Source organism: Schistocerca americana, chromosome 3, assembly GCF_021461395.2.
Source record: "Schistocerca americana isolate TAMUIC-IGC-003095 chromosome 3, iqSchAmer2.1, whole genome shotgun sequence".
Taxonomy (NCBI): domain Eukaryota; kingdom Metazoa; phylum Arthropoda; class Insecta; order Orthoptera; family Acrididae; genus Schistocerca; species Schistocerca americana.
Genome location: NC_060121.1, coordinates 554,880,196 through 554,903,628, shown reverse-complemented (window position 1 = coordinate 554,903,628; position 23,433 = coordinate 554,880,196). Strand labels below are relative to the sequence as shown.

The 23,433-nt window shown below is 36.1% G+C and overlaps 1 protein-coding gene across 1 annotated transcript in view; it reads left to right on the top strand.

Annotated features, from left to right (window-relative positions):
* The window catches only part of LOC124605612 (adenylate cyclase type 9), a 176,223-nt gene that overhangs the window by 75,506 nt on the left and 77,284 nt on the right, over window positions 1–23,433 (top strand). The window contains exons 5-6 of the mRNA XM_047137419.1: window positions 2,160–2,513; window positions 9,829–9,929. Coding sequence (XP_046993375.1) covers window positions 2,160–2,513; window positions 9,829–9,929 — 455 coding nt within the window. The remainder of the gene's footprint in view (window positions 1–2,159; window positions 2,514–9,828; window positions 9,930–23,433) is intronic.

Genomic DNA, 23,433 nt, shown 5'->3' with positions numbered 1-23,433 from the left:
ACTTATACACGTCATTCTATAGAACAAGTTTATGAGTTTATAACTGTTTAGCCTGCCCATATGCTTCATCTTCTTTGCAACCCAATTCACTCGCTATGAAGAAATGTGTTTTAGTTTCATTCAAGTGTACATCCAAGTGCTCTGATTTATTCATTGTATATTGAAGATTCTGGTATTTGAGGGCTAATTTGCTATGTTTTCTCAAAAAAAAAAAAAAAAAAAAAAAAGAAAGAAAGAAAGAAAGAAAGAAAGAAAGAAAGACAGAAAGAAAGAAAAACGTGCTTATTACCTTTATGATTATGAATGTTGTTTAAGTCATATTTTTCTGCAATAATTTTGCTCTATGTTGTGCCTCTTTTCTCGCGATATTGTTGGCACCAGCTACGCACTCGACATTCATTTTCATGTCATTTTTTCCTGTGGTTCGAGATCGGTAACATTTTTCATATTTGCCCCTGGATTTAGCATTCCCATTGCCTTTGGGAATCTTTGTTACTGTCTTGCAAATTACTCCTCAAGTTTCTGCGGTGCCTCTCTCTTAAGAAAAGAACACTGTATCTTTAAGCGAAGGACTCTTGATTCTGTTGTCACTTATTTTCGTTGTTGTTTTGTTTATGCAGCCACTGTGTCGTTCGCGAGCTTCATCGCCATAGCACTTCACACTTCCATGTTTATCACTATCACTTAGTTCAGTAGTAATTGCAATCCACTTATTTGAAATAATTTGACCATCACATGGAAATATATGCAATTTTTACAGTGGTAATCATTCACACTTTTCAGACAATAGTGTTTTAATGTTAATATTCATATTTGGAAAAGTTTGGTTATCACGTGAAACTGTATGCGATTTTTGTGATAATGGCACTTCACACTTTTCAGCTGCAAGTTTTTTCATATTGCACATTGGGACATTAATGGTTAGTTAAAGACAACTTAATAACCACTTAACTTTCTGATTTCATCTCTACAATGTGCGCACACACTGCTTTTATTCGTATAAGTTTCACTTTTTTTGCATTAATCCGAAATGTCTGCATACAAGCCACCATCTTGGATCAGCAACAACCATCAAATATCAAGGGATATGTATCTGGAATTGTGTAAGATGGAGTTGTCATACAAATTTTGCCATGGGAAACATAGAGCCAGATTCAAATTTATTGGAAGAATCCAAGGTGGTTTAATTCACATACAAAAAAGTTTGGGTACAAAATCTTCATTCGACTAATTATTGAATATTGTTTGTTTATCTGGGACTCTGATGAAGTTTGATAAACAGAAGAAGGAGAAAAGTTTCTAAGAAGAGATACACAATTTAACACAGATTTTATTATTCAGGGCAAGGGTGTCACAGAGATGTTCAATAAACTGCATTCTGAGATGATACAAGAAGGATATTGTACATTACATAGAACTGCGCGCGCGCGCGCGCGCACACACACACACACACACACACACACACACACACACACACACACACACACTCTTTCCTAACATCTTGTCTCTGTTAGTGAAGTGCATCTGTTCCCAGGATTTCTATTCGCCTATGATTTGTATTATTTCATATTATGCAGTTCAGAACGGAATACATAAATGAAGCAGCTAGTAGTATAATCCACAAACTTTTTACGTAGAACCCAAGCAGTAACTAAATGGTGGAAATACTTTTATTAACAAGCTCCTGCATAAACAGTAAAACATATAGATTTCAATTAGAGGTGGTTATAATACAGCAGGCTACAATATAATGCTATAAATATCATCAGTATGATGATTCATCTGAATAAGAATAGAGAAATGTGTACACCTTTCTGGGAGGGAGAGAGAGTTGTGCGGTTAAATAATTTTGAGCCCTAAAGAGTCTGCTTTATCTCTCATGCGCCTTCCATTTTTAGATTTCAAGTTTTAAAACTCCACTTCTCTTCTCAAGTGACCGCATTACTCAACATAAGCGATAAGTAGGCTTACTATTGTCTTTCTCATTTGGTTAAAATTCAGTAATTGTAATAAACTTACTGTTAATAGCATCTCATGCTCAATTACTTAATTTTTATTTATGAGTTTAAATATCATAAATATATTTGATATTATACGAATGTTAATTTTCATTTAGCTTGTCCATTTGAGAAATAAAGAATTCGGAATTTTTTCTACAGGTACAAAGACATATTTTGTTGTTGGTAGAAAATGTGAGTTCCGGAAACCCCATTCACCAACAGCAGTCACTGGAGGAACACATTTGGAGATATCCCCAAGTTTACAGCCACGCATCCGTGTCCAGTCTTGTGTGCAGAGTAGTGCCATACGTCCACACTACTTGCATTTGATGACAGATGTTGGTGTGCGGCAAGCCAAAGCATGTTCACTTCCCAGTATACTAGATTCTGACAATGAAGATGAAGGCTGTGATGTGCGACAACTCACTAAAAGTCCAGTATCCTTGGCTGGTACCAGCTTCTCTCCAAAATACAAACCATGGCGTTATCACAGAAAACTTGTTGTGAATTCAGGTAATAACGTACATTGTTAACATTGAACAACATAAATTTGTTTGACAGCAATGGTAAACTGTTGAAATAGTTATCTATAGTTTGTATTTTTGTCTGAACACAAACTTAAGAGATCTCAAAAACGATATGTGCTTTTTCACTAAATATCCTAGAATTTTCTTCTCCTTTTCCAGAAACTTACAACCACAGTTTATTTTCACTAGAAGAATAAATTTGTACTTAATTAATTGAGAATTACTATCTTTTTTGTCACAGTAGCTAACAAATTGTATTGCTGAGATAAATTTCCTCTAACTTTCACATACTTAATGGTAAACAGTCCAGACTTGAGTCTCCCCTCTTTTGCAAGCAATGTGTGGCATGCATGAAACCAAGCCATCCAAGCACTTCATGGACACTTGTGCTGTAATCTCCCCTCCTCCCCCCCCCCCCCCCCACCACCACCACCACCACCACCACCACCACCACCAACCTGCAACTGAGCCTGTGTCAGTGTAGCCAACAACCATTCCAATATAGCTGTATGTGCCTGCTGTTATAGAAGTGATGGGAGTAAAGCCTCCATGGAAGACCAAATAGCAAAAAGACCACAGAATACAAAACAAATGAAAATTTGCCCCCCCCCCCAGTGGATTTCTGGTGTAACTAGGAACATAGGGAAGTGCACAGTTGTTAAAGAGACACAATTTATTGAGTCACGGAATGACATCGACAAGAACACAATGAAACTGGTTTACATGTAATTAGAGGGAAGGTCAGCATTGGTCATAATATTGATGGTTCATTGACAGCAAAATCTATTTTCAATCGCACAGTGATCATCTTCAGTGCTGTGGTGTACAAATTAAACTCATAGGCACTGGTGTCAAGTCATTATCAGTAACCAAAGCTTATGAAATGATCACAATAACTCTATGGAGTCGCCAATCAGTGGTTTACATGTCTCGAACAGGTTTGCTGACTTGAGTGCCTAGAGGTCTATGCATGCCTCATGTAGTACTGCTTAGTGGTCAGTGAGTGGGGTGTCCATGGTGGATGCTTTGGGCTAGTTGTAGGCTCACCGTTTGAATGGTGGTTTGCACTATGCATGCCATATTGGCCCTATTTATGTTTTCTGTGGGCAGTAGCTGTAGTAGCCAACAGATTACTACAGTCCCCAATTTTGATATTAAGTTTATTGCTAGTCTCATTTCTGCTACTCCTCATTACATTTGTCTGTCCTTGATTTGCTCCTGTCCATACTGTGTTCTCATTCTCTTCAACAGCTCTTGCCATTCCTCGCTTTCACCCTGCATTTTAATTCCATTCCATTTATTTCTGTCATTGCATCCTTAGTGTATTGATTGAACAGTAAGGACAAAAGACTACATCCCCATCTTACATCTTTTCTAGTTTGAGCTCTTTGTTCTTGCTCTTCCATTCTTATTTTTTATTCTTGTTTCTTGTACATATTGTATATTATCCATCTTTTCCTTCAGTCTATTCCTATTTTTCTAATAATTTTAGACATCATCCACCATTTTACCAAGGCAAATAATTTTTCTAGATCGACGGATCCTATGAACGTGTCTTGATTTTTCTTAATTCTTGCTTCTACAATATGGCACATCAGAACTGCCTCTCTGGTGCTTTTACCTTTTGTAAAACCAAACTGATCATTATCTAACAGATTACGAATTTTCTTTTCCATTCATTGTCAGCAACTTGGATGTATGAGCCATTAATCTGATTGTGCGATAATTCTCGCACTTACCTGCCCTTGCTATCTTTGGGAATGTATGGCTGACATTTTTCAGAAAGTCTGATGATACGTCTCCAGATTTGTAGGTTCTACAAACCGACTTCAAAAGACATTTGGTTACCACTTGCCCCCAATGATTGTAGAAATTAAGAAGATATGTTATCTGTGCCACTATGTTATTTGACTGCAAGTATTCCAAAGCTCTGTTTGGCTCCAATGCTGATACTGTATTTCCTATAGCTTACATATTAATAGCAGTTTCTTCTTGTATCACATTGTCAATCAGCTCCTCTGCTTTTTAGGGGCCCTCAATGTACTCTTTCTTCCTATGTGCTTTCTCCTGTGCACTTAATGATGGGCTTCTCTTGCACCATTTATTGTGATGCCTTTACTTTTAATAGTACTGAAGACCGTTTTGACTCTGTATATGCTGATCACTTCTTCTGATGACTATTTACTTTTAGATTTCTTCAGGTTTTCTCTGCAGTGATTTTGCTTCAGTTTCCCTGCACTTACTATTGATTTTATTTCTAAGTGATTTATTTTGCTGTGTTACTATCTATTTCGGAACATTTTTGAACTACTTTCTCTCATTGATCAGTTGAAGTATTTCTTCTGTTACCCAAGTTTTCTTCACTGCTACCTATCTTCTATCAGTATTTGTCTGCTCAGCTTCTATTTCTGTCATTGCCCTCTTTAGGCATGTCAATTCCTCTTCAGCTGAACTGCCTAGTGTGGGTTATTCATTATTCCAGTACTAGAGCCGTAGAGAACTTCAAATGCACATCATCATTCCTCAGGACTTCGGTATCCCACTTCTTTCCACATTCATTCTTCCTTATGACTCTCTTTGAACTTCAGCCTACTCTTCATCATATCTAAATTGTTATCTGAGTCAACATCTGCTACTGTTTACATCTTAAAATCCACTGTGTGTTTTTGGAGTCTCTGTCTGACCGTGATGTAATACAGTTGGAATCTTCCTGTATCTCCATGCGTTTTCCAATTTATCCCCTCCTCTTATGATTTTTATACAGTGTATTCATTAAAACCAGCTGCTATTTACAGTATAACACCACTTTTACATTCCCGGTATCAACATTTTCCAGCCATTTACAACATTTTTTATCATTCCTATCAAATTTCCTATGTCCACAATGTTAATTTGCACCCGATTTTGTGTCAACATATCTTTATTTTTCCTGCAATTTACACATTATGCAAAAATTTTTGTGGAGAGAAATTGACGCTGGCTGTCCAGTAGTGTTTACAAATAACGTGGTTAAGTTTCTTGACACCAGGGCACTCTACTTAGCGGATTTGAACTGGTAAACATGTAAGAATTGGAACAATTCGTGCCGTATCTCCCGCCACTGCCAAGCTCTACGTGGCATGGGCCATGGTGGTTGATGGGAGTGACTAGGTTTGTACAAATAAAAATATCATGACCAATCACGACCATTTCCAAACTGCCTCTACTGCACAAACACAGTTTCATGATTGTTGTGACCATCGTGACACCTTTACTGAACGATATTTAGCGTGTTTTGGCGTTTGGCTACATGTAGCTCTAGTTGAAACAGTCATTTACTTTGTGTTGCTGAAATGTTTTTAGTTTAAACATAGCACCGGTTACATTTTTTTTTTTCAAAACGAGCGGGTTTTATTAGAATATAAACCTTTATTAGATAATAAACAAGTCCTTGAGACGTCTTTTGTGCCTGTTATTTACATATATCATACAAAAGGTCGAAAATGCAATGGGGTCTCCTATACACAACTTTTACAGCTTAGAACATTATTTCCCACATTTTACATTTTCCCTCATTTTACACCATTTTTTTGAAGTCCTTGAAAAGTGAAAAAGTGGGGTTTCACTGTATTACAGAACTCAATCAGTCTTTCTTCTCTATCATTCTTACTACCAGACCCTTATCCTCTCATGACTCTGTCTTCTGTTATTTCTCCTACTACCACATTACAATCCCCCATCATTATTTAATTACCATTTACTTTTACACACTGAATTACCAGTTCAATATCTTCGTATACTTTCTCTCTCTCTTCGTCTGCTGCTTGTGATGCCGGCACGTGTACCTAAACTATTGTTGGCAGTGGTGGCTTGCTGTTGATTCTGATGAGAAAATACCTGTTGCTGAACTAATCACAGTAACATACTCTCTGCATTACCTTCAGATTCATGACGAATCCTATACCCATTACACATTCCCATTACACCAGTGCCTGCTGCTGTTGATATTACCCTATTTTCATCTGAACATAAATCCTCGTCTTTGCATTTCGCTTCACTGCGCCAACTACATCTAGACTGAGCCTATACATTACCCATTACAGATTTTGTTAGCTTTCCTAGCACATTCAGGCTCTGACATCCCATGCTCCATCTTGTAGAATGTTACACTTTTATTGGTTAGTAAATTTTTTTCTCAGCGTCACCTTGACAGTCACTTGCCAAAGATCTACATTATTACTAAACTGCACAATCCATGTTCACAGTTTCTCTGAACATCCAAACTTCCATATTCATTTTCCAGGAAAGACAGTTGCAACACCAATGCATTTTTAGGCTTGTAGCATCCTGACATGAAATACTTATTGCATTTAAATTGTATGTAGTGAAACAGGAATAGTGTGTGGCAGCATTGACATTATGGGCAATTAGAATTTTTAACACTTAAACTATGTACATCATGTTGCAAGTAAGTTGAGACTTCAGCTACCAATTACAGACTGTGTCTCAATTTGAATCTCAAATAGCCAGGGTTGTGCTGATTTGCTTCTGTATGTTCTTGTTAGCTCTGAAGGAGGACATTCTGTGGAACTTCAGCAACAATTTTTGATTTTGTTTATGTGCCTGTAAACCACTCAGCTGTTGGGCAAGTGGCTACTTTTACTCATTCCATTATTATTCTCTCGCTCGCTCCCTCCCTCCCTCCCTCCCTCCCTCCCTCCCTCCCTCCCTCCCTCCCCCCCTCCCAAATCTCTCCCCCTCCCTCCCCTATGTTTTGATGGACTCTCTAAACATGCTGCAGAAGGATGAGTAGTAGTTCTAAAAATAGGATACACTCTTTCAGTTACATGTTCAGCTGTAGCAAATTATTTTTCACGCACTTTTCTCCTTTGACATTTCACAGTCTTCACAAATCAAATTGTGAATGACTGGTAACACACAAAGTTTGCTTCTCTCTCCTCTGTATAACTGCATTACATTGAAGTATTTCAGTTAAAATCGCATTCGGGAGGACGACGGTTCAATCCCGTCTCCAGCCATCCTGATTTAGGTTTTCCGTGATTTCCCTAAATCGTTTCAGGCAAATGCCGGGATGGTTCCTTTGAAAGGGCACGGCCGATTTCCTTCCCAATCCTTCCCTAACCTGAGCTTGCGCTCCGTCTCTAATGACCTCGTTGTCGACGGGACGTTAAACACTAACCTAACCTAACCTAATTTCAGTTAAAATGCTGTTTAGACAGTTTTCTAAAAAATCATGAGACTGTATGGAATATATTACATAATAGTGGGAGAAAATAGTAAAACCAAGTTGACATTCCCAATGTATTTGTGCAAAAAATCCGTAAAAAGCATCCTATATTGAATGAGTTAACTCATAGGGGATGTGGGGGAAGTATGTCACTTAGTGGACTAACATGCTAGGGGTATCAAAAGACCTAGACCTTACCTTCTTTCTTCTGCCTTGTAGTTTTGTCACATGTAAGTATGAAAAACAATTGAATCAACATTAAGAATCCAAACGGAATTCAACAATTAAAAACAAAGGGTGAATGGATAGATGTAAAGTGTTTGTTTTAGGGGCCTTTCCTTCTACAATTTATCAACGTTTTTCTCATAACATAAATATAAAAAGTGACTTAGAAGTAATTACCATACTTATCAGTTGAACAGCTCTTCATTCTAAGATCTTTTAAATTATGTTTTGGTTTTGAATAACATTTTGTCATACTTTGTGGACACTGAAAGCTAATCAGTTTCTTGCCATCACATTACTTTTTTGAAATGAAGACAATAATTTATGCTTTCACACACATTTTTAATCCATATGTTGTCAGCCATATTGCTTCTTACAAATTGGTTCAGAACTGTCAATAATTTACAAGAAACAGTGGAAAAATAAACCAATAATTGACACAGTCAGGATTCAGCTGCTTAATGAAGAACTTTTTTTTCCATCAAGCCATTTCACCATAACCTTCTCTAGATGTGCTGTCTCTTTTCAGAGACCAACAATAGTCTGCCATCATATTAATGGTCCAAACTCCATAATATCTTTTTCCATTGTCCTTTGGTGAAAATGTTCATCATGTTCCTCGCTGTAAACTTCAAGCTTGTGAGGGAAATATTCTGTATGAGAAAGTGAAAATTCCAATTTAACATTCATGTTGCATCCATGAATTTTCGAGTTTTCTAGCAGTTCCTGAAACAATCTTTGTACAGGGGACACATGTGCCTACCCAGAAAGTTTTCAGTAATATTTGTCAAACAAGTCCATGCTTGTTTCTCATCTTGAGTGATTGCATTCACAAATTGTGGCTCATACATTAACTTTTCTTATCTGCAATCCAGTAAATACTTCAACTGCAAGCTCTTCCTAACTCGCCATTGTAAATGTTGTGCAGATATCTGAATCCATTACCATACTTATCAGTACACACACAAACTGGGACATAATACCTAATTTAATGTGCAGTGGAGCGAGCAATATTTTGGAGTGTTCCACAAACAACTCTTGTTTGATGTTCATGGAACCAGCAAACGGAGGCAAAGAGGATATAAGAAGCAGACTAGCACAGGCAAAGAGAGCACTTTTCACCAAAATAAATCTACTAGTCTAAAAATTAGCCTTAATTGGTTTATAGAAGCATAGTGAATATTAAATTAAGTTCTACACAAATTGGTGACGAGGAGAATATGTGGATTATGAGAAGGGACAGAATGATGGAACATGTTTCCAGACAAAAAGGACTATTTTCTATGGTACTAGAGGGAGTAATAGGGAGCACTAACTTATGGGAATATATCCAACAAATAATTGAAGCTGTTTATGGTGCCCTTTGCTTCAGTCTTTTATCTTCTTTTTTACATTATTGGGTTTGGGTCTCTGTCCATTCTTTTTATCAGGACCATACTCCCAGGCTCTATTCTTTTTCTTTTTTTCGTCCAACATTTTATGCCAGTTTCAATTTTGCATTGCACACTGTGTTCTGTTGAACCCTTTGCCCTGGACTTTTCTCGATACTTTTATGTAATTTTCTGCTTTGAGGTACCCATACTGCAAGTTTACTTGTTTGAGAAAAGCTTGTTGAATTCAGAAGTGAGCAATAATAATAATAATAATAATCCACATTCTTTTCTGTAGGTTGGGGAAAAATCCTTTTTTCCCGTAATTATTGTAACTGACATTATGATAATTAAAATCACTTAGGAACTATTGCTTTCATTTCTGGGTAGCAATAAAAATTTATTAGCTTGTTTCAGACTAGCTTATTTTTCATATATTTTGTTGGTGGCACTTATATTTTTATTTATATTTTGTGTAGAAGAAACAGAGCCACTTGGTTTACAAGGAGTGAGCCGTTCTTCTCCACCAATGATTAGAGCACCTGCAGCAGAAAATAAGGAAAATGGAGTTCATCAAGTTGTAAGTAAATTTAAAGAGCTATCAAATTAAATGTATTAAGATGTTTGTTTTATTTCTGTATCTCTGTTTCTACAGGGTGTTTCAAAGAAAGTTAATATTTGAAGAGCTTTCTGCGGATACACAGCAAGTAGGAGGATATTGGGGGGGGGGTTACATTCATTGCTTGCTTGACCTTTTGGAATTCATTCGATATGGTGCGCCTCTCAGGAATGGACCACACATTGTGTATGCGAGAATTTTACAAAAATGGTCATTCAGCGACTGTAGCACAGACGAAATTTTGCAGTGATCGTGGATTGCATAATGTAGATGACGCTTGAAGTCTTCCCCTTATCTGGAAATGGATCAGAATGTGTGAGGAGAGCAGTTCAACACTGGCAAAACCGAAATCTAGGCAACCAAGGTCATCAAGAATGGGCGAACTTGTGGAGAGAATAAATTCGTCTGTTCGTGACAATCCTAACCTCTCCATGCTTAAGCATGCAAATTTATTAGACATGCGTAGATTGTAACTGCACTAAATTGTGCAAAAAGACCATAAACTGTACCGGTACAAAATCCAATTGGTGCAAGAATTAAAGCCTCAGGACAACAGACATAGGCAGCAGTTCATTAATGATGTGACTGAATGCTCTTCATTTGACATCATCTTGTTTTCAGATGAGGCTAATTTCCACCTGAACAGTCACATCAGTAAGGAAAATTGTCTCAAGTGGAATGCAACGAATCTGAATCATAAACGTGAGGTTACTGTAAAGGCTATGATGTTGGCTCAAGGAATAATTGGCGCATGCTTTTTTGAGGATGAGAGTGGTCTTGTAATTACAGTGAATTCAAAATGTTATGTGGAAATTTTAAATAATGAATTCTTGGTGCCTGAAGTGCAAAACTTTCCTGGTTATAACCAAAGAACATGGTTTCAGCTAGACAGAGCCACAGCACACATGTCCAATGCGTCTGTACTGTGAGTTTGTGAAATTTTCCCTGGCAAATTTATCCCCACGCAAACCACATTTGAGCCCCATGGATATTTTAGTGTGTGTCTATAATCAGACTTCACTGGAACAATTGAAAGTAAATATCCATAGCAAAGTGGCAGCCATCCCAATGTGTTGTTCATCATTTAAATGAGTGCTGTAGGCGTGCTGAATTGCATTTAAAAGTTATTTTTAAGAAGAAACTCCTAAACTGTATATTTCAAAAACACATAAAAGATTGTATCGATAGATGTCACACACTATTTTATTGTGACACATCAAATATAATCTGAACAGTTTTATGCACACTTTCTTAAAGTCATTTTCTTAGTCATTTTCTAAAGCAATGTGGTGATCTTAAGAGGACAAGAATAGAATTTCTTTACCTGGTAATGAAAGACTGTTTTTTAAGTAATAATTTTTTGCTAAAAAAAAGTCCCCTTTTAGGTCAGTGAATTTCATTCATTGTTTTTCCAGGGAGTGTTGTAGCCTCAAAGTTCTGTTCTGGAAGTTTCCAAAATCCCCACAAATGGTTATGATAACCTCTTCTTGGGTTCAAAAAGTTTTCCACTCATAAATTTCCATATATGGGGAAATTAGCGAAAATCAGAGGGTGCCACCTCTACTGAAGTAAGTCAAGGTTTCACCAATTTATACTTCAAAAGTCAGTTTTGCCACTGCAAACAAGTTCTGCAGGCAGATCAAGACCTTTATTGTTTTATCCTTTGCAGGTAGTGACTACTAAGAAAAATTCCTTTTGTGTTCCAGAAAGTATCTAACAGATGAAAATGACTTCAGTTTGTACGACGTGTGGTCACTGCCTGCCACCCAGTCTTTTGTTATTTTGTATCTGTCATGTGAAAAGGTAGACCCTTAACAAATTGGCAAACAAAATCAGTTGGATTCTTTTTTATATACAAAGAAATTCATTTTGCTTTTGTTTTGCATTTTGTCAGAAATAAAAAAAATTACTTTTAAAAGCCATCTGATCAAAACAATTCAGTTTTACTTATATGAATCCCATCTCTGTATCAAGCAAAAATTTTTCTCATTAATGTTATACATATAGCAAGGAGTACCACGTATCCTGTATGCAATCAGGCTGCAAATCAAGGGGAAGAATATCCCACACATTAAAATGTTGAGTTGGATCTAACGACAAGTTTGTTCGCATAGCCATCCTCTGCAGCAAGCACAGAAATACTTGTTTTGTAAATAAAACAGTCTTCTCTTACTGCAACTTAATTTATTTTACCCAGACACGTTTCGCCTTTTCTTGCTCTAAGGCATCATTAGTGGGATCTATATCAATACAGTTTTGTTATTTTTAGATTATCAAATAGTACACGTCACAATTTTTTATGTAAATAAGCAATTACATATGGTTTGCTGTGATCTGCGTTTCCTCTCATCTGGTCTGGAGGTTGCTCTTCCACTTTATTATAGACACATAAGCACTATTTTATATTCCGAACTTTTTCACACTGTTCACCATGTTTCTTCTTCTTTTTTGCGGTGTACTATTATTCTTCTGCCACTCAATATAGCTCTTTCTTCAGACACTGTGCTTTAAACAATGTAAATATTGTAACTTCATTATCTGTTCCCTTCACTTTGGTTTGTTTACCTATGAGTGGCCGACCTAACAAAGCGTATGTTCAAAACCAACTTTTATTCATGATGTTTACGGTGTGTGTGCGTGTGTGTGTGTGTGTGTGTGTGTGTGTGTGTGTGTGTGTGTGTGTGGTTGTTTTGGGGGGGGGGGGGGGGGGGAGGTTGAGTTGTAGAGTGTTGAATATGAATGTTAGAAAGTGGTTGAAAGCTTTGGTGACAGGAGATTTGACTTTTAATTTCAGTGTTCTGTGGAGGGGTTGATGGATAATTGAGTGTAAAGATGTTCTGTGGTATTATTATAATGGGTGGTATTATTATATTAATCCTCTTTGGGAGTGTTATTCTGTTGCTGTATCTATTAGTGTAAACAATGAATTGTTTGGCATGTGTACTTGATCATTCAACAGGGTTTTCTCCATATGATAATTTTCATGCAAGGTTAGGAGGTGGTTTTTATTGTTGATTCTAATTATTTTCGTGTCTTCTCTCGTGGTTGGTATGTGGTTATGTTCTCTTAGGTGTTCTGCAAATCTGGAATAGTTTGTCCCATATTTCCAGGATTTCATGTGATCTTTGTATCTGACATCAAATGTTCTACCTGTTTGTCCTATGTATCTGCCTTCACAAGCATTACACTGTAGTTGATATATACCTGCCTTATGGTATATGTCCCCATTTTTGTCAGTTTTTGGGTGTATTTTTGTATAGAATTGTCTGTTGCAAGTGCTGTGTTTATTCCCTGTCTTTTGAAAATGTGTACCATTGTGTACCATCTTGTGTTTTCTTTCATCTTTTTCTGATTATTCTGTGTAGTTGTTATGGAACTGTGTGTTTGTGTTTGGTTCTGTTGTGTTGTTGTCTGTATTTCGGTGCTTTCTGCTTTTATTTTACTTTTAATTTTCTTGTTTAGCTGTGTGAATATGTTACTGTTGTAGCCATTGTTTTGTGCTATCTGCATTGCTATGTCCAGTTCTTTTTGGTAGTTTTCTTTGTGGAGTGGCACTGCGCTGAGTCTGTGGAGCATGTGTCAAAGTGCTGCTTGCTTTTGTGAGTGTGTATGGTTTGAGGATTGAGGAATGATAGTGTCCGTTGCTGTGGGTTTACAGTAAATTTCAAACATATGTTTATTGTTTTGTTTTTTGATTGTTATATCCAGAAAGTTAAGCTAATGACTTGTTTGGTGCTACTCTCGAACAATGAAGAGGATGCTTGTTTCCTTGCGTGTTGGATCACATTTGTATATGATAAAAGGAGTTGGTTGAACCTGTTGATACTATACATAAGCTTTGACACTAGGCACAATGGGTTTGTGGCATGTGGTGTCATAGTATGCAGATCAAAATTGTTGTGGATTCTGAAAAGGATATTGTAGTTGATAGATTATGTTGGAATAGGGCATATAATTTGGAGTAACACTATCTGCCGATAAGCCCCTATGTTCGGAAAAATTGTAGGGAATGTGATTAATTTGGGCTTAGAGGTTGTGTTGATATATTTTCTGTTTTGTTTTCAATTTACAATGAATCATTTTGTCAAGCTGAATAGTTGGTGTACAATTTCATTTTTGGAAACATATGGTGTGCTAGGTGACTTGCAGTCATTGTGTTGCCCAGTAGTATGGTGGTAAAGGTGGTAGTCCTGTCTTGTGCAACAGATGAATTTATGTGACAGTCCATTTGTAGCAGAATGTGATTTGAGAAATCGAGACATGATATTGTTTTTTTGACACGGCATCTTTTTTATAGAGGCTTAATTATCTTTGTTCTGTGATTGTCGTTGTAATTCTTTTCTGTAAATATATACAGTTTTTGTAATGTTTTAAATATAAAACTTATAAATATATACAGTTTTGACTTTTTAAATGGTGGCAGTTTATCTCAGATAAGTTTTGGTTTTGATTCAATGTTGAGGCTGGATTACTCATTTTATTCCTTAGTTCAGTTTGGCTATGTAGAGTAATTAAAAATATTATACCAATTCACGCGACATGTTAGTGGTACTTTTTGTTTTTGTGGTGTTGACTGATCTGTTTCTGTGGGGTGTCGTTTAGTTCAGTTTTGCTATCCAGGTCAAGGGAACGTGTCATTTTTTCATTTTTGTTTGATGTTCGCAGATGGATTTATTTACTTAGCCCCCTCCTACAAAACTCAAGTTCACGCAGCAGTCTCATTTGATATATTTTTTCCTACTGTTGAATAATTTTGTTATTAGTAACAGATAATTTTTCTCACATGTTTATTATGTTAATATATTTCCGTCATCACGGTCATCATACTGAATTTTGATGATCTGTTTATGTCTGCCGAATTTCGATTAGCTGTTTGTTGGCATGTTGATGATGTAATGGGTCAAAGGAAATAGATGATACTAGTGAGTTCAGTAACATATAAGCACTTGTGAGAAATCACCTCTCTGCAAACTGTGTTAGCCAGAGGCAACCACTGAGAGCTTCTGGCATTAACAATCAAGTCAGTTATGTTTGGAAAGTAGCAGTAACGTATCATGACTCCTGCCTAACTGTTGCTTTCATTTCTAATGACTACTCTTGTCCTAGAACTAGTGAATTCCACCTGATAAGTTGCTGTATACAAATTGCTTGTGAAGATAAAACAAGGCGTAATCTTTGTAATTTTATCATTTATTGTATTATGTGTTTGCTTAGTTGGCTTCAATATGTTAAACAGATGCTCAATAAACTATAATGACAGTTACTATAAAGAGCCTTTATTGTATCACAAGGAAGACTGCTGGAGACACAAATAGTCCACAAATTAATGGGAGAAATTACTGCTACATACAATACAGATATTTCCGAAGGACAACAATGACCACAGTCTGGCCAGTGTTTTCTACTTCAGAGGAAGACCTTTTTGCTGAAAGCTTAAGTGTATAACAGTCTTTTCGTTGATCCTGTCTGCGACTCAGTGTCTCCTCTTTATGGTGACTTTCCTTAACATAATATTGGGCCAAAACAGATAATTCTAAATCTTTAACCACACCACTCCCAGTAGGAGGTATGTATGGCTAGTGGGTAACAGAACCTAATTGAATGAGAGAACATGGGAAGGCTATGCATCCTGAATACACTTTCATCAAAGTAATTGGGCATGATTGCTTCAGTATGTATTTGTAATTGTGAATTGGGGATCTTCGGTAAAGTATACCCATATACATCCTTAGACAACTAGAGGGTATTATAAATTAATTCTAACCATGAGGCCAAATCATGTAAAGACATGCTGATTAAGTATCTGGTTAAGCTACAAAAAGAATGAGTGAACGAAGGTATTACTGAAATGCTGAACTCAGTGAGGAAAGTAAACAGCAACTTCAATAAAACAAACCCCTGTAGGTTGACATTTAATTCATTCACACATTTAATTCTGTAAATCTGATCACAAAGGAGAGCTGTCAGGGATGTGTAACAAGCCAAGCCTACATCCAAATGAAACTCTTTAAGGCTGACTTTATTCAGTTATAGTAGCTTCAATTTCTACAAGTACCAAAATATGGTGACATTACACTTGCATATAATAGTGGTGCTGCCTGCAGAAAATAACGACCAGGCAGCTCATAAGTCAGGCTTAGATTGCAATTTCCCATTATCAAGTTTTAACTGTATTGTCAGACATATATTTTGAAGTAATGTGTGTCAAGTCTGTGCCAAATGAAAGAAAATAGAATAAATTAAAGGTGCAAAATATGTGCTGTATTCTGTGTCCAATATTACTTAAAACCATGCAGTCCTTATTATTTGTAGTGTTTACATTAGCTTTGCAGTGCTGAAACTGAAGATTCAGTAAATCAACATCAGAAAATACATTAACTATCACTTGATTTTATTATTGTATGTACCAAACTGTGCTCTCCAGTTTGCCTTGCGCTTTCAGGGAAACAATTGTGACGACTTCCTTTTTTTACTATTGTTATGGTTGCCTCCTGAAAACAAGGACTTCCATGGAGTCATTAGTCAGTTTATTCCAGGACATCTTCTACTCCTCCACAACATGGAGAAGCTGTGGTGGAAGAATCAAGCAAACTGCATTGGAGTGCGTAAAGTATCAGGGACACAAACTCTATCATGTGTCGTAATCCCAAAAGAACCACTACATCCTTCTAATCCACTTCCCATAGCCTTGTAGTCCCCATCAAAGTGCAAAAAGAAACAGCAAAAATCTCACTAGGATATAAATAACATACTACAAGAAAACTTGAATGACATTAGAGCTCATTTGCAGATCAATGGGATGTACCCTCTGCTATGCTCTTCATAGTGGTTTGTGCAGAGTATAGATGTGGATGAAGATCTAGATTTGTTTGCTATATTTAATGAGGTTTACTTGCAGTTACATGGTGGCAATCTAAATTTGATAAAAATAAAGTCCATTGTTTCAACTTTTCTTGCCAGAATTGAACTAATTAAGGAAAACAATGGACAGTGTGAATTTGCCCAGTTTCCTAATGTGTCACAAAACTGCCGGGAAGACGACATTTCAACATAAGTTCAGTATTTAAACTTCCTTCACATGGACTTTAAAAATAGATTTGAGGATGCTTTGACTGTGGAAATATAAGACAGTGAATGATCAGTTCATATAGTGGTATTGAAGACATGGATCTCACATTACGAGAAGAACTGACCAGAATAATTGCTAACAAAGAACTTAAGGTACACTTTAGAAAGGGGATCAGCAATTCTGGCTTCATAGAAATTACCTGTTATGCAATACTAAGGACTGTCACAAGAAAGCTATTCCATCTTCACACTTAATGGAAAGAAGTCTCAGTGTGGTTGCCAAATTTTATTTTATTTATTCAAGAGGCTTTGAAAGGGGGGGGGGGGGGGAGATAGGAAATCTCTGACAAGGAGATTTAATATTAAAACTAACTAAATTCAAACCAAATGCTGAAAATTTTCTAATAAAGCATTGGCTCATCTCTCCCATTAAGAGTACTTCTGTATTGATTTTACAAGAGTGGCATTTTGTGTACTTTAAAGTAATAAGTGTATAAAACTTAATATGTTTCTTTAAAAGATTTTCACACTACACTTTTACAGTTAAACCTATTGAAGTGAGGAGTACTTCATCTCCTGACAAAAACATGTTTTAAGTTGGTGAATTAGTAAAAATTCAATATAGGAAAAACAGAAAAAGTTGGCTTGTTATCTACAAGTCAAAAGAGTTTGGGAACCTCTGTACTAGATTAAGAATGAATCATGATTCAACTGCCTGACATCTGACAACTTTCACTAGAATATGAAGATCACTGTATTTTCATAACAAAACCATTTAAGACCAACTGAGAAGCCGGAATGGAGAATGATTTCTGTTCTGGTGGTGAAGAAGTCTATGAACTCCTCATTGTGAAGCCTATTACCACACTACCTGTGGCACATGTTACTGGTTGTGTGGCAGGGTCTGATCTAAGATAGCTTGTTACAACAACTTAACCATAAACTCAAAGAATTGTGTATTTTTATTAAACTGTGAAGCAAGGACCTATATCCTAACTTGTGGAAGGAATTAGGATTCCACTCATCCGTTTAAGTAAAGTGTGTTAGCAGTGCCTTTCCCAGTTTTGTAAAAAAGACTTTAGATTGGATGATTAACTCCACCTAATTCAGCCTCTACAGTCAAGAAATCGTAAAACACTTCCAGTTTGAAAGCTGCCATTCTATCCTACATAATCTAGCCCTGGTAGAGGCAACCACATAAGCAGCATAGCTCTTGCAGTATATAAAGTGCATATGACAATGTCTGGAGACCCAAAATAGCTGTTATATAAATGATGATTCCATGCTAACTTTTTATTTTCTTGGTAATGTAGAGCACTATTATATATACATGGTCAGAAGTATACTGTCAGATAAATTCTATGAAGTTAAAGGTGTTACACAGCGAATGTTTAAAGTGCAGCTTTATTTGCAATAATAAGAATGGCATTCCATTCAACATTATAGTCTTTGAACTATTGCCTGTTTGTAGGCCACTTCACTTTCTGTTCTACTGCCAGCATCACATTGTTGTTGTATTAACTACATCCCATGCTCAAGTGCTAGAAGAAGTGGCTTCAAAACAAGTTTTATTTCCCATAATGAAACTTTTTACTCTATAATGGAGCATGGACTGTTTCGAAATTTTTTACCAGATTAAAACTGCTGGAACAGCGGTATACAAATTCGCAATCTTACCTTACCTTTCTCTTAAGAGTGATTGAGTCACAACTCATGACCCATCTTTACTTCTGCTGACACTTCTTCCAGGAGAGAGGTACTGGCAGAAGTAAAGCTGTGAGGGCAAGTTATGTGTCCTTCTTGGGTAGCCTGGTTGATACAAGCATTGTCCATGAAAGCAAGGTTCTGGGTTTGAGTTTGTAGCAGTTATCCCTTCTAACTAGAACTGAAGCAAGAAGAAATATTCATGCCATAGCTCATAGCTGTGTTGGACATGCTAATCTTGTAAGTTGTAATTTGTGGAAAGTTGCATGTGAAGGGCTATGTTGAACAATCTGCAAGGGAAATTTTAGCAATTTTCACCTGATTGTTCCCTAGATCATCAGGAGCAAAATTCCTTACCTTTTTTATTCTAAAGCTGCCTCAATGTCCCTCTTCTGTATCAGGGATGGCTCCTAATGCGCGATCTGTAGAGAGAATTTTGGAATGGCTTTTGGGAATATGCTACAATAAAGTTTCAAGCTTTGGAATGCCACACAGTTTATTAATTCAAACCAAAATGAGGCAAATGTGTTTTCACAATGGATCCCACCTGAGAACCAATCTGAATGCATTAATTGCAGTAACATTCACAGGTGTAATAATAACTTAATTGAGCACCATGATACAATCCAGCACACAATATCTGTTTCCACATAATCTTAATGACAGTACAGGACTACATATAAATATTTTCTAAAGTAAAGTTAAAAATTAACTCAATTGTAATTAAATGAAATATCCACTTGCGGAACACATTTTGCCTGCCTGAAAATCTGTCATAGACTGAATAATATCATAATTCTGTCTTATCTGTCCACTTATGGCACTTTCATGATTGGTTGGTCAAATCCACCAGTCATTGTAATGTTAAACTATTTCTTTAATTAATTGTTGCAAGTAAATTTTGAATGATTGAAATTGTGATTAGGTATGTATCAGTGTGGATAAGGTCTACAGTATTGTTAGGATAGTGTATAAACATTTAAACATAAATATTACTACTAAATGTTATTCATTTTGCCACCAAACCTAACATATAATTCATTGCTATCTGTGGATGATTCAGCATGACACAGATTATTCTTGTACACTTCTTATGCTCCCTGGCCACTTAGCATGACCACTTGTTACTTGTGGAGTGGGTAATCTCCATTCACACTTTCTTGCAAAGTTGCAGTGGCGTAAGGTTTCAGAAACAGTATAATAAAACATGGACCACGGATAAGTACCATGTATCCCCAACCAAATGTTTTTAAACATTTTCTGTTTTTAACAAAAATGACTTCTTTTTTTTAATTTTCAGTCTCTAATCTTACTGAGGTTTTCCCATACTGTTACAATGAAAGTTCTATTTTGATTGAAGAAATTTCAAAATGTATTTATTATTAGGAATACTAAGGTGCTTTTCCTTACTGTCAGAAAAAATTAGAAACAACATGTGCTATTATGAATTTTGATGATGTGGCTCTTCTATTTTTTCTTTGATGATTGTAATAAAAAAGATTCTAAAACAATAATATTACTTCATAGTTACATTATACATTTTGGTGCATATGGATAAGGCAATGATTCTATGTTGTGTCACTCACAAAATAGCTATGATATGACTTCAATTTGTGCATATTTTGTTCTAGGTGCAGAATTGGCCATTGATCCACAGGGTGGTCATCATATTCAGATGTGGCATCCCCTCGTTCTTCCTCCCTCATACAATAATAAATGAAACAAGGGCACACGTTAGATATATACAACAGCTTTATCTTCCTGACAATAATAATGCTCTAATCATCCAAACAAATCAATTCTGATATGTCATACATTATTTACTTTGTTAATCAGTAAGTGAATAGTCACTTTTCTTATTGATAAATCAAACATTGAACCCTACAACACTGTCAGATGCCAATTGGTGATAAGTCACCTGTTTTACTTTTGGTGGTCACTAGTTCATCCTTGACTGCGACAGCTGATGGCTCCCAGTGTCACAGGCCATTAACTCTCACCACAGTGAGTGCTGGGAAGCACTCAGCAGTTTTGACATTTCTTGTTTTTTGGCTTAACACAATGCATTCTGTCTTGACTTAACTCAATCAGTAAGACGTGCTTGGACAATGCCACACAGTATTAACAAAACCTTACTTAATGTACATTAATTTAATAATAAACATCATATCAGTATTTTAATATCTAATTGTGTCTCAACTTTTCCTTTGACAAAAATGCCTAACTTCTCAGTGTGATGACAACAATTTTGGTTCTTTATACACAATAATGTTTAATATCTACAGTGTCATAGACTCCTTTCAACACCTTTGTTACAGGTGTCGCAAGTTCCATTGCATTAGCATATGCTACACATAAAATTTTAAATGGACGCTCACATATTTCATAAAATTAAGTAATTCCATTATTTATTTTTGATGAATTCGCACTTCCTTTCTTCAGCACTTAGTTCTCCTATCTGAAATACCCATGTCATTCTCTGACAATTATTTTTATCTCTTGCCTCTTCTCAGTCTTTTCTTTTAAATTTTCAAGTTCCAGTTTCCTGATATCATCTAGTGACGTCTGTGTCCTAAAGAGGAACATAATAGTTTGTCCAAAAATGTTTGACAGCTTCTCACCAAACATTTTTTCATGAGTTGGGAATGCTGTCATTGAATGCTGTAATTCATTCTTTATTTGTTCAAATTATTTGATGTATTTTCTCCAGCTTGAGTGTTTTTTGCACAGTAAGCACTAAACAACCTGTATTTCTCTCTCATTACCCTTCCTGCAGGATCTGACAATGGATGATACTTAGAAATATGTATTGGTGTTATGACTCTTGCCTTATTATTTCTTGCCACACCTTTGACACACACAATGGTCAAATATCACTAAAGACCCTTAGTAGCTTCCAAATATTTTTTAAGTTATACTTCCTCATAACAATCTCTGCGTCTTTACTTGTACTTAGAGGATATAGTTTTACATATTTTGATATGACATCCAGTGCCACTAACACATACATTAACCACCCTTTTATTGTGGACAGTGGCCCATATAGGTCTACTGCAAGTATTTGTAAGACTGGGCTAGGAGTAATACTATGCATAAGCCCTTTTGTCAGTAGATTTGATCCTTTAGACTTTTTGCATAATTCATATTTTCCAACACCTTTCTGACCCTTTTTTTACATGTTATTGAATATAGAGATATATTTCTATGGACCACAGTGACAATATTGAAGATGTACGTACTGTATGATGATTTTTGATGGCATGGAGCCACAATCAAGCATTACTTTTTAAAAGAATGAACTGCCATTTGATTGTGTACTATTTACTATATTTATCTTTTGTTCTATGCAAACTCCAGCTTTATGCCTTTTTCAAATTTAGGTTGTTAGATAATTATTAAGTCATATTTGTTAAGGGAGTCCACACTGATCATCTTTAAAATGGCATCATCATATTGTTCTCTCCACATAGCCTCTAGAGTCCTTTTCATGTAATTTTCAAAGGGAGTATTTTTTGTAACTAATATCTTGGCTTTTTACCACTGTTGTCCATAAACACGGTCGTGTCGATACCTACTGGCAATCTAGAGAGTGCATCTGCTGTGATATTTTCTTTTCCTGGCTGTTGTTACACTTCAAAATTACATTCCTGTAATGTCAGTGCCCACCTGATTAGTCTACCATCAGTCCATTGGCAATCCTGTAGGAATGAAGCCCTTATGGTCCTTACACACTAGATTCTTTCTACCAATTAAGTAATTCCAGTTTTTTCGAAAGCCTAAATAATGGCTTAAGTCTCCTTTTTCATCAGTTAGTGCTGTCATTCGCATTTATTTAATGTCCAGCTGGTGAAACCTGTTATCTGCTGTTCACTACTATTTGTGGCTCTACTATTTGAAACATCCATGCTACTACTGCATATTCTGTACTATCTGTTGTAGTACATATTTCCTTTGACAAATCTAGGTGAGCTAGCACTATTGTATTACATAATGTTTATTTTGTTTTGTGGAATCCTGGATACATTGTTATTTTTTCTAGTCAAGCCTAAAATCTACTTGGACATTCAGAGCCTGATTATTTACAAATTTCCTATAGGTTTGGCGTAATAACATCTGCCAAAATGATGTGTCCCAAAAATTTAAATTTTTTTCATGCAAGTTTGGACTTCTTAATATTAATGTTGACATCATTGTCAGAGAATGCACTTAATACTTTATCTAACAATTCGTTATATTCTTTCCAGGTATTAGTTGGAATTAACACATCATCTATATAACATAACTCTTTGACAGAGTTCCTCTCATAATGCACTATCTAACAGTATAAAAATGCTGATACAGAGAAACTTAAACCAAGAGGTCACACTTTGAAATAGTTACATCAACCCTTGTAATGAATATGGGTGTATTTTCTGCATTATTCTGCTAGTGGCACTTGCCAAAAACTACCTATCCAATTAATACTAGTCGTAATTTGTACATTATTACATTTTTGAATGAATTACTCCAATATTGCTAGTCTGTCCATTCGTGGATTTTTTATTTTATTTATTGCACTTGCTTGTAACATTTTCCACACCGATCCAGCCTTTTGCATTGCCAGAACATTGACTACAGTACTTGCTTTGTGATCTCTCAATAATATTCCATTCCAATATTCTCTTTATTTCCTTGTCCACAGGCTCCTGTTTTG